The sequence below is a fragment of the Salvia splendens genome, chromosome 21, assembly GCF_004379255.2.
Source record: "Salvia splendens isolate huo1 chromosome 21, SspV2, whole genome shotgun sequence".
NCBI lineage: Eukaryota > Viridiplantae > Streptophyta > Magnoliopsida > Lamiales > Lamiaceae > Salvia > Salvia splendens.
In genome coordinates this window covers 6,949,482-6,961,152 of record NC_056052.1, presented here as the reverse complement: position 1 = coordinate 6,961,152, position 11,671 = coordinate 6,949,482, and the positions used below count along the sequence as shown (strand labels likewise).

General features: G+C 37.4%; 3 protein-coding genes across 3 annotated transcripts; all 3 read right to left on the bottom strand.

Annotated features, from left to right (window-relative positions):
* Nucleotides 1-3,805: 3,805 nt before the first annotated feature.
* LOC121784496 (putative germin-like protein 2-1) lies at nt 3,806-4,916 on the bottom strand. The gene is made up of 2 exons (XM_042182639.1): nt 4,805-4,916; nt 3,806-4,344 (listed from the first exon to the last, which is right to left on the bottom strand). The coding sequence occupies exons 1-2, from the start codon at nt 4,914-4,916 to the stop codon at nt 3,806-3,808; spliced, it is 651 nt and encodes a 216-aa protein (XP_042038573.1).
* Nucleotides 4,917-6,137: 1,221 nt separating this feature from the next.
* Nucleotides 6,138-10,205, bottom strand: LOC121785096 (tubulin beta chain-like). The gene is made up of 4 exons (XM_042183449.1): nt 10,186-10,205; nt 7,447-7,853; nt 6,946-7,215; nt 6,138-6,805 (listed from the first exon to the last, which is right to left on the bottom strand). The coding sequence occupies exons 2-4, from the start codon at nt 7,838-7,840 to the stop codon at nt 6,138-6,140; spliced, it is 1,332 nt and encodes a 443-aa protein (XP_042039383.1). The 5' UTR covers nt 7,841-7,853; nt 10,186-10,205.
* On the bottom strand, nt 9,373-10,929 carry LOC121785095 (berberine bridge enzyme-like 22). The gene has a single exon (XM_042183448.1). The coding sequence runs from the start codon at nt 10,927-10,929 to the stop codon at nt 9,373-9,375; it is 1,557 nt and encodes a 518-aa protein (XP_042039382.1).
* Between the last annotated feature and the right edge of the window lie 742 nt (nt 10,930-11,671).

Genomic DNA, 11,671 nt, shown 5'->3' with positions numbered 1-11,671 from the left:
CCTATGGTTGTAGCTCTTTTATCTCATCATTATACACATGCTTTCCATTTCTAATCTATCATCCTTTCTTGTTTAGATTCAATTTTTGTGATTGGATCTCTTTTTATCCTATTGTTTTTTATTGAGAAATTGAAAATCAATCTCACAAAAAATCTAGATCGAGCATCACAAATAGATAATTCCTTGGGAAATGGATCATGAATTACATGAATCCACATCATTCACACAAAAATCTAAGGTTTGAGAACTTTACCAAAATAGCTAGTATGGCCAAGCAACATGACATCATCAGATCTCCCAAAGAGGGAATGGAGACAATTAATATATGAATGTGAGCTCTTTTGGAAGCACCAAAAGGATGAATAAGTAGGATCCATGATATCAGCCAATCTAGGATGCCATAAGTTACACCAAAAAGGTATGATGAGCGTTTCACAAAGCTCAAAAGGGAGCAAGCTGGCAGCCAAAAATATGAGGCTTTGTCCCCAAGATTTCAGGCAAAATGCAAAAGGGGAAGGCCTATTTAAACAGCCCATCATCCCCTCCTTCCTCCCCACTTTTGAGCACCTAAAATTTCACATAGTAAGAGTGCAGCAAGGGGAAGGGAAAGGAGCAAGGAGGGCAGCCAAGAGACTAAGGATTCACCAAGTGAGGGAATTTTTCCCGAGGGCAGAGCGAGGCCAACACGAGTAATTAAATTGAGGAATAAGCATATCAGGTGTGCTTTCTTTTAATATCCATCACCTTAGTGTGTATATAAATCAAATACTTGTGAAATTATGACATACTTATCATTTTTTTCTCAAAATGGAGCTATGATTCTTTTCAAGTTGTTATCATGCCATAAATATTTGTTTTGATGAATGGAATGGAATGATGGGTGACCGTGGGAGGTGACCACCTCCCCGATACTTGAATGTTTAGATATGGCGAATTATGAATGATGAATGGAATGATGAGTGAATGGAATGATGAATGATGAATGATGAAAGAACTTAGTCTGCAGTTGAACATTTAGCTCACAAAAGAATTTAGTAAGCTCGGGTCTTTTAAGAAAAATCCCCGTGTGTTACTGTGATGGCTTGACAACTGTATAATGTATGTTTTGCTTTTCGGCACGTGTCCACTGAGTACTCCTGTACTCAGCCCTGCATGTATTTATAAATGTGCAGGTTGACCGTCAAGAGGATGGAGTGATGATCGGAGTCGATGTTATTAAATAATCAAGTTGATCTTCCAACGATTCGTGTCTTCATACACGAAGTCGTTTAGTAAGGACTTATTCTGCCGTGCTTTTGTGAAGTGAGAATTGTAGAATCTCACCATCAAACTCTAATTTATTGATGAGATGTTTATCCTATTTCTAAGACCATGTAATGGTATACTTGGCTTACATTTTATGATATCAACCGACTTGGCATTTGTGCAAATTTCTCAAGTTCTACCACTTTTCTTTCCCAGTTTCTTTAATCATTCTCATTAGTCGCGATTTACCCGCTTTCGCTATCCTTAGCAAAATGCGGCCATGACATCTTTTGTGGGACAAACTAAAAAGAAAAGTGTGACATCTATTATGGGATGAAAGAGAGTATTAAAATTTGTATCATATAATTTTGTATGTTTTTTTAGAGGAAGATAGTACTATATTTGTAACGATGGATTGAAAAATTCAGTGTATGATTATTTGAAGCAGTGTTTTAAAAACCGGACCGGACCGGCCGGTCCGACCAGTCCGACCGCGAACCGGTAGGTAGTCCGGTTCAGTTGACCTATTTAGACCAGTGTGAGGTTGATCCACCGAGAACCGTTTGAACCGGCCGGTTAGACCGGTCTGGCCGGAAACCGGAAACCGGTTTTTGCTTTTTGTGTTCAAAATTTTTAAAACTTGTTTTTGGAAGGGCTTGAACTCATGACATCCACTCCAATTAACAAGAGCTTAACCACTCCATCACAAGCCCCACATGGAAAAATAAGAACATTAAACAATGTTATACATGGAATATTAATATTTTTATTTAAACCAATTAATAATTCATTTATTTTATATTTTTATATAAATATTTATTATGATACACATAATTATCATCCTCTAAATTTTATCTATACTTTCCTAGTTACTATATTATTACTATAACGCTTATTACTATCGTTATATTATGCTCCCTCCGTCCCATGTTACTTGCACTGTTGCTTTTCGGCTCGTCACAAACTCTTTACACTATTTATAGTTTAAGTTAGAATTAATGCATTCAATTAATATGTTAGTTTAAGTTAAGAGCTCCTTTATTAAGTGATGTCTCATTACACTTGAAATTCTAATTTAATTACACTAAAAAATCAATCTCAAATTTACGGCCTAAAATGAAAAGTGCCAACAACATGGGACAGATGGAGTAAACTTCGATTTTTTCAATATATTTATTTATTATAATTTATTATTTACTAAAAATATATTTTTATAGCATATATTTAATTTATGTAGCCTAACTATTGATATTAAAGTATTCTTTTGTTTAAACTAACTAATAATTTGTATTCGATTATTCCACCACATACATTTTTTTTGAATTAATATAAATTTTGTTTATTTTTATATGTAAAATATTTAATTTTTATTCACACTAACTAACAATTTGTATATTTTATTATATTCACTAAATTTAATGTTTTATATTTGTATATATACTAATTATTTATAAGATTGAATGTTTTTGTGATACATTATTAATCATATTTTCTTATTTATTATATTGGACACTATATTTTACATTATAAATTGAATTATACATATTTGTAACAGTAAAACGGTTCGACCAATGATTAAACCGGTCCGACCGGTTGAACCATGAACCAGTAGCTTCACCGGTTCGCTTATCGGTCCGGTTTTTAAAACGTTGATTTGAAGTGACCTAGGAGCAGCTTTGATTTTATAATTATTTCAAGTCTCCAAAAATGATTTCCTGTTACCATTTTTATCCATTTCACAAGACTAGTTAACTTTTTATTAATAAGAATATTTTCATCATATATTACATTATTACTAATGTAAGTCTTATTATCGACTAAAAGTTTTTCTAATTTGTCTTATTTTTTTCATAATTTAATATTTTCCTATTAAATTATTGTATTATTCCCAAAATTTTTATTTTTGAGAGACAAAGTGAGTATTATTTTATTCTTTCCATACCATATAAATAGCACACTTCTACTTTTGGTAACTCGTTAGTCTTTAATGTGGTAGACCTCATTCTCTACTAACAATACTCTAGTTACTTTTTCTTTATATCTATATTACTTTACTAATTGTGCATTTAAACTAATGTCGTCCCAAAAACTTTTTTTTATACGACAGAGGGAGTAATACTCTAGACTTCAATGACCAATTGGTGCATTGTTTGAGAACTTATTTAGATCGTGTATCGTATTTTTGATAATATAGTACTCCATTGATTTACCCTGAACTTATATCGGAGGAAATTGGAGATATTTGAATAGTTGGTCAAGTTCGAAAAAGCTTCAGACATAGATAGATTAGAGATTCCAAGCATATATATACCTCAATTATAAATAGAATTCCTCTTGAGAAATTTGCTGTTGTATTATATGTGTGCTTTAAAATGAAATATAAACAAGATATATAGTGGATTAAATGGAACATAAAGAGTAGATTGATTACATGAATTCTTTATTCTTCGAGCAACTATTAATGTACCAACAATCCAAAATAGAATATAGAAAAGGAACTCAAATGAAGATTTTATAGTAGTAGTAATTATTATGTTAAAAATATCATGACCATAAAAGCCTAGAATTTGGACATGATCGAATCAACTGTCTTAGTATCAACTTGGAAAGCCTTGGCAAGAAGATCATTAGGAATCTTAGGGTTGGATCCAAATATCGAATTCGCAACCGTAATAACACCGGGGCTCTGGCTACTCAGCCCTGCAATGGCGATAGCGTTACCGGTTCCCTTGTTGCGTTGGAAATGGACAAGTCCCTCCGGAAACACAAAAACATCGCCTTCGTTTAGTACTTTGGTCATAAGGTTATTTTCAGGATTGGAGGTCACAAACCCGACCTCAAATGTGCCTTGAATAACTGTGAAAATTTCCGTTGCACGAGGATGGGTGTGGGGCGGGTTGACCCCACCTGGCAAAAAGTCTAGTCGGGCTATTGAGATTCCGAGGGTGTTTAGCCCCGGAATCTGGAGAACCGTCACGGGGGTGACTTTTGATCCCAAGGGATTCGAGGCATTTCCCGAGAGGTGGAGCCCACTAAAGGAGAAGTCTTTTGCTTGAACCGAATTAGGGTTTTTGCATGGGAAACCATTCATCAAGACCGGCCTTGATAGATTGGAGAAGAGTGGTGCGGCGCTGCCATGGACTAGCACTACATATACATAGTTCAATTGTGAAAGACTGGAAAATGAAGTGAATAATAATTGTAGTCAAATTAATCAATCAACTCAATCTTGCTTTAGAACATGTATATATAGACAAGTCAAACTAATTCATAATTGAGATGATACTCCCCCAGTCTACCATTTAAAGAGCCATTTTGACACGGAACGGATTTAAAGAAATTGTTTAACTTTATGAAGAAAAAGTAAATGGAGAAAGTGAATGAAATGCGAGACCCATTTTTAGTAGTATTAGTTTTATATAGATTGTGAGTATACAAAATTAGTAGAATGTAGGGTCCGCATACTAAAAGTAGAATAACGTAAATGGTTCTATAAATAGTGCACAATCCAAAATGGCAAAATGACTATTTAAAAATGGACGGAGGGAGTAATAATTACCGCGGCTAGTATCAGCAACACATAAATCTTGGAGAGGACTTGGATCAGAAGCCAAGGCAACGAAATTACAACTTGCAATAAGCAGCCCTAGCAACACAAAATGTGATGGCATTTGTATTGACTGTGTAAATTAAATTGGTATCAATTACGGGATATATAAGAGAATTATTGGACATGATTGTAGGGCTGATTTTTATAGGGATGCAGCAGCATGCAAAACAATATTTAAAAGTTAATACTAATATTGTGCCGTCCTTACAAGAACAAGGAGCAGTATTTGTCATATTTATTTGGTGGTGTTATACAATTTGGGATGTAATCATCGATCGATCTTGTATATTTAGTTGTTTTTTTATACTTCTTGTTTTTACTGAGGACTTCACATGTTATCCATCGATTTACGTCCAACAATATTTGATATGTAAATGTATGGAATAGCATACATTGGCCATTTATTAGGATGTACATATTGCATTTCATGTCGTACATATGGTTCCAAATCTTGTTTAAGTGTATAACATGGAATAAGCTCTGTAATTGGAGAGTCTCCATTGAGAATATTTGGCTGTGGGATATAGTAGTTGAGAAAATTGTCAAAGTATGATCTAACCCACTGCTGTGGATTGACAAAAAAATTGACCAACCCAATGGTTTTTTCCGGTAATTTATCTATAATTTGGTATGAAAATTACTCCCTCCGTCGCTGAAAATTTATCACTTATTTCCATTTTCGTCCGTCCCTAAAAAATTTTCGCCTTTCACTTTTATCAATTTTGATAGTGAACCACTCATTCCCACTCACATTTTATTATAAAACTAACATATAAAAGTAGGACTCACATCCACTTACTTTCTCAACTCACTTTCTATTATATTTCTTAAATCCTGTGTCGAGTAAAATGGTAACAATTTTGATAACGGACGAAGGACGGAGGGAGTAATATTTCTTGACTATGTCAATGGGATGTCTTATCACAAAAAGTTTGGAAGCTTTGCATCAATATATATTATTCTTTGTCTTTTTTCTTTCTTTCTTTTTGATTTGTATATACTAAATATGATCTCTTATAAAATCTTGTTTCCATCCTCATATTTCCCACCTAAAATAGACAACTATTTTAACAACTTCGTAAGAGAAAAGGCCTCCAATTCCCATGGTGCACATATATGAGATTTAGGATAGTGGTAGATGTAACTTAATTTTCATATAGCCTCCAACCATGATAACCATTTATTAGATACAAACATCCACATTAACTCAAATCACACAATAGAAACATTAACAACCATTAACATTTAACACACACCATGAGATTGATTCACACAAAAATCTTCATGCACCGTCATCCTCGTCCTCGTCGTCATACCCCTCCTCAGCGGCCGCGTCCTGGTACTGCTGGTACTCAGCGACGAGGTCGTTCATGTTGCTCTCGGCCTCGGTGAACTCCATCTCATCCATCCCCTCCCCCGTGTACCAATGCAAGAAAGCCTTGCGCCGGAACATGGCCGTGAACTGCTCGCTCACGCGCCTGAACATCTCCTGGATCGACGTCGAGTTCCCTATGAAGGTCGACGCCATGTTCAGGCCCTTGGGCGGGATGTCGCACACGCTCGACTTCACGTTGTTTGGGATCCACTCCACGAAGTAGGACGAGTTCTTGTTCTGGACGTTGATCATCTGCTCGTCCACCTCTTTCGTGCTCATCTTGCCCCGGAACATGGCCGAGGCCGTTAGGTAGCGGCCGTGGCGCGGGTCCGCCGCGCACATCATGTTCTTGGCGTCCCACATCTGCTGAGTCAGCTCTGGGACCGAGAGGGCCCGGTACTGCTGGGACCCCCTCGAGGTCAAGGGTGCAAACCCCACCATGAAGAAATGGAGGCGCGGGAATGGGATCAGGTTCACCGCCAGTTTCCTGAGGTCGGAGTTGAGCTGCCCCGGGAAACGGAGACAGCACGTGATGCCACTCATTGTCGCGGAGATCAAGTGGTTCAGATCACCAACTGTAACATGTCAGATAAGAAGACTAACCCATGAGACTTATATAGTAATTTCAGTTTTATCTGACATAGTGTTTTATACTATATTTTTGTTTTATTTGTCAACATTTATGGCCTAATTTTGGAGATGGGAGGGTACTTACATGTAGGGGTGGAGAGCTTGAGGGTGCGGAAGCAGATGTCGTACAGAGCCTCGTTGTCAAGAACCATACACTCGTCGGCATTCTCAACGAGCTGGTGCACGGAGAGAGTGGCGTTGTAGGGCTCAACGACGGTGTCGGAGACCTTCGGAGAAGGGAAGACGGAAAATGTGAGCATCATACGGTCGGGATACTCCTCCCGGATCTTCGAAATGAGAAGGGTGCCCATGCCGGACCCGGTCCCTCCGCCCAAAGAATGGCACACTTGAAATCCTATATCATTCAAGATAAAAAAAAAAGAAAACACATAATCCACTAGTACTACTAAATTGAGGTCTAGATATTTTCCCACTTCAATAAATGTGCTCAGCTCAGACCTACTTCATTTCACTGAAGGGATGGGCCTGGGCCTGGGCCTGACCTAGGTCACCCAGCCCAATTGACAACTCTATGAAAAAATCCGAAACAAGTAAAAGTAAAGAAAAATATGAATCAAAACCTAACCTTGCAAACAATCACAGTTCTCAGCTTCCTTACGAACAACATCAAGCACGGAATCGATCAACTCCGCCCCCTCTGTGTAATGCCCCTTGGCCCAGTTATTCCCGGCCCCGGACTGGCCAAACACAAAATTATCCGGGCGGAAAAGCTGGCCAAACGGGCCGGACCTGACCGAGTCCATAGTGCCTGGTTCAAGGTCCATGAGCACAGAGCGCGGGACGTACCTCCCGCCGCTGGCCTCATTGAAATAAACGTTGATCCTCTCAAGCTGGAGATCGGAGTCGCCGCTGTATTTACCAATGCCGTCGATGGCATGCTCGCCGCATATCACCTCCCAGAATTTGGAGCCGATTTGGTTGCCACATTGGCCCCCTTGAATGTGCAAAATTTCTCTCATTTTTAAAAAAAATCTCCTTTAGTATGTGATAATAGATTGTGTTTAAATAGCTGCTTTATCTAACCACCTAAAACCAATGTTGTTTAATTTGATATGTGACGATTTTAAGTTAACATGCAAGTTTCACTAGACATTCGGAATAGTTCAAGAATGGGTTGATTTATTAATTTAGTGGCGTAATAATGTTTAATTACACTTTATGTTATGTAATTAACATATTTATTGCTGTATTAAAAACAATTTAAATCCATAAAATAAATATTTCAACGATCGAACCACCTGAGTTAATTATTTGGTAAAGTAGTTGTTAGCAGAATTCAGTGTTCACCTAATTTTTGTTTAATGGCGATTAACGATGCGAAGAAATGATGAGATATATAGAACGTTAGATTGCAATTTTCACATTAAATAAGAAATTAATGTATCCATAAAGTAGTACTCCATTTATTTTGAAGGGATATTTTAGGGGGTAGCAATGACTTAACTTAGAATGATATGGATTAATACCTATAGAAATTATTTGAAATAGAGAAAGAGCACTGGAGTGAATTTTGGAGCGGGAGAAATCTGGCGTGTGTTTTCTGGAAAGAGAGAAATCAGTTTCTTCAAAAAGGACAAATAGTAAAAGAGAGAGTGATAAATACTACGTGCATATTTTTATTATGTGTGGTATCAAATCGTAATCAAAACAAATTAAATTCTAACTATCAAAATTAAATAATAAACTATAAAATAAGCAAAGATTATCAGCTCACTTCTAAAATAAAATAAAAGTCAAGATCCCTATTATAGAACCTACTGACATCTGAGGTTAATGACTACAACAACAAAATACTAAGAACCAAAAGTAACACAACACTAGTACCATGCAAAATACTCTCTTCGTCCCACAAGAATATGCAATCTTTTCTTTTTAGAAACTCTTTTCTAGGTGGGACCCATTCCCGACTAACAATACTTTAATTACTTTTTCTCTCAACCTCTCTCTTATTTTACTAATTTTGCATTAAAACTCGTGTCAAATCCAAAGTGCATATTCTTTAGGGACATAGGGAGTAGAAAATAAGGTTATTTTTCTTTGACAGAGGTAGTAGAACAATTACATTATACAATAAATTATTTTTCATTGTGGAGAATAAATACTCCCTCCGTCAAAGATTTAAAGAACCCTTTTGCCATTTTGGTTTGTCCACAATTTATAAAACCATTAAATTTATTCCACTTTTAGTATGCGGATCCCACATCCCACTAATTTTTTATACTCACAATCCAATATAAAACTAATACTTTAAATGAATCTCACGTCTCCTAATTTGAAAATAATGACCGTAATTAAGTGTTCAAAAACACAACAAATTTGAAGTGATCGCAAAAATTAAAAATTATGAGTGAACCATGACGCTGAATAGTGGTATCGAGAATTCCAGAAACACTTTTTCTTTGAAACACTATAAAACCTAGTAAATAGTAGTAATAATAAAACAAAGAGAAATTGAGAACTAACCAACATAATTTTCTTGTCTAAATCCATCCTATGATGACAAAATAGGAATACTTTGTTGATGCCTAAAAAAATTATGAGGATCAGCCATAGTTTTCACCCTCACCAATCTCTCAAAATTCCCCTTGAAATATTTCCTCCCCCACACAATACCTCGCGAGTAGCTCGACTCCGCACCCTCGCCAAACCCTAAATCGAGATCCCTGTAGTTCAAGTAAGCCCCGCGAGGCGACGAAGACACGTGTCCCTCCATAAAGTGGTACACCTCACTGATCCAGCCCAAGTGTCTCGTCGCCTCGCCACCACTCCACTTCACCAAATACTGTACGTTCAACAAATTACCCTTCCTATGCGGAAACGGCAACTCGTTTTCCCCAATTTCATCCATTTTCCCGCCAAAAGGATCCATGATCGCGAACGCGATATCCTCCCGCACAAGCCTCTCAATAATGCCGGACAAGGCGGATTCCGGCAAAGGCTTTTGCACGAAATCCGACTTTGCCTTGAAAGAGCTCTTGTACCTCACAATCCTATCCAGCAAACCCTCCGGCGAGCTGCCAGATTCGAATCCGGCGAAGTAGATCACCGATTCGATCCAGCACATCTCGATGCAGTCTACTTCCTTCACCCCTAATTCCGGAAACCTCATCTCCATCAACCGCAGCAATTCCTCTGCATTTCCCAAAAACAGAGCATTGAAGATTGCTTCGCCGGTCCCGGCGATGTGTTGAAGAATAACTCTGATGAATAGATTTTCCGGTAATTGGCTCGCGACGAGTTGCCATTTTCGGACCAATTCAACCGCCTCTCCGTCTAATTTCTGCTTCACGGTGAAAACAGTGACCGTTTCTGGGACTCGGACGAGCTTGATCCTCCACGCGAGGATGATCCCGAAGCTCGCCCCTCCGCCGCCTCTGATGGCCCAGAACAGATCCTCGCCCATAGATTTTCTATCGAGAATCTCGCCGTCAGCATTCATTAAATACGCGTCAATCACGTTGTCTGCCGCCAGGCCGTATTTCCGGACCAGCGTGCCTAATCCGCCGCCGCTGATGTGGCCGCCCACGCCTACGCTGGGGCACAGTCCAGCGGGGAAGGCGTGGACTTTGCTCTTTTGAGCTATATTATAATATAGTTCGCCAAGTGTAGCACCAGTCTGCACCCAGGCCGTCTCATCCTCGAGATGGATGCTGATCGAGCGGAGGTTGACTAGGTCAACGAGCACGTACGGAGTTTTACATGTGTAGGATAGGCCCTCGTAGTCGTGGCCCCCGCTCTTTACCCTGAGTTGGAATCCGTGCTTCTTGGAACATGTTATGGCGGTTCGAATCTCACCAGCGTTGTACGGGGTGATGATGAGCTCTGGTTCTAAGGTTGTCGAGTTGATCCACCTCGGATTCTGCTCTGCAGACTGCAAGAGACTGCGATACGATAGAGAATTTCGAGAGTGGATGAAATCGAATTTTTTGATGTATCCTAAAGAAGGATTACTCGACATACATTGGATAAAACTTTCTTGATTTGCATAGCAAAACCTTAGGAAAATTTGTGAGAAAACTAGGACACGAACTAGTATGTGAGATTCCATTTGCTACCTCTTTCAAACAAGTCATGAAAATATTATGGACTATATATAAAGGTGGTGTATCGTTCCTATACCTTGTTATTATATGATTATTCATCTAGAATTAAGTTATATGATTATTTTAGTTAAAGGAAGATGGCTATTACTAATTATTATTATATGATTATCCTCTAAGATTAAGTCGTAAAATACAATCTCATGAACCAAACCGTACATATATTCAATTATAAAATATATATAATCTTGCAAACTGAATGGTTCCAAAGTACTCCATATATCTTTGTTTAAAAATTAAAATATTTAATGATAGAAATCGATGATTTCAATGTTTGTAGTAATTAACTTTTATATTGAGTGTCTATATATAACAATTATTCGGCAGAAAGGAATATAGTAATATGAACTGTTGTGTGGATTTAATAGGCAATAATATTCGTTTCTAGATTCTGCTAAGTGCTTCTCTTGTTATTTGTATTTTCAATCAAATTAAAATATATACTAACAACTAACAAGGAATTAATAAAACAAAAAATTGATTATCATTCCATATAAATTGTAGTCAAGCCGCTGGGCATTAAGAGCAGAAACTATATACTATGATATATTAATACAATAAACTGTGTTATGCCATGTTGTTATTTTCCAACCTATTAATATTTCTTTTTGTAGCACAATTTTAAATCATGAATTATTCAAATTTTTGTGCATTGTTTTCCCTATTCAATTTATTTGAAGTTAAATCTAA

What these genes read in the sequence shown, in the direction of transcription:
- LOC121784496 (XM_042182639.1), bottom strand. Translation starts at nt 4,916, where the DNA reads ATGCCATCACATTTTGTGTTGCTAGGGCTGCTTATTGCAAGTTGTAAT. An exon ending in TGTTGCTGATACTAGCCGCG is followed by an intron (nt 4,345 to 4,804) that starts GTAATTATTACT and finishes ATCTATCAAGGC; the next exon opens with CGGTCTTGATGAATGGTTTC.
- LOC121785096 (XM_042183449.1), bottom strand. Translation starts at nt 7,840, where the DNA reads ATGAGAGAAATTTTGCACATTCAAGGGGGCCAATGTGGCAACCAAATC. An exon ending in GAACTGTGATTGTTTGCAAG is followed by an intron (nt 7,216 to 7,446) that starts GTTAGGTTTTGA and finishes TGAATGATATAG; the next exon opens with GATTTCAAGTGTGCCATTCT. An exon ending in CAAGCTCTCCACCCCTACAT is followed by an intron (nt 6,806 to 6,945) that starts GTAAGTACCCTC and finishes GACATGTTACAG; the next exon opens with TTGGTGATCTGAACCACTTG.
- LOC121785095 (XM_042183448.1), bottom strand. Translation starts at nt 10,929, where the DNA reads ATGGAATCTCACATACTAGTTCGTGTCCTAGTTTTCTCACAAATTTTC.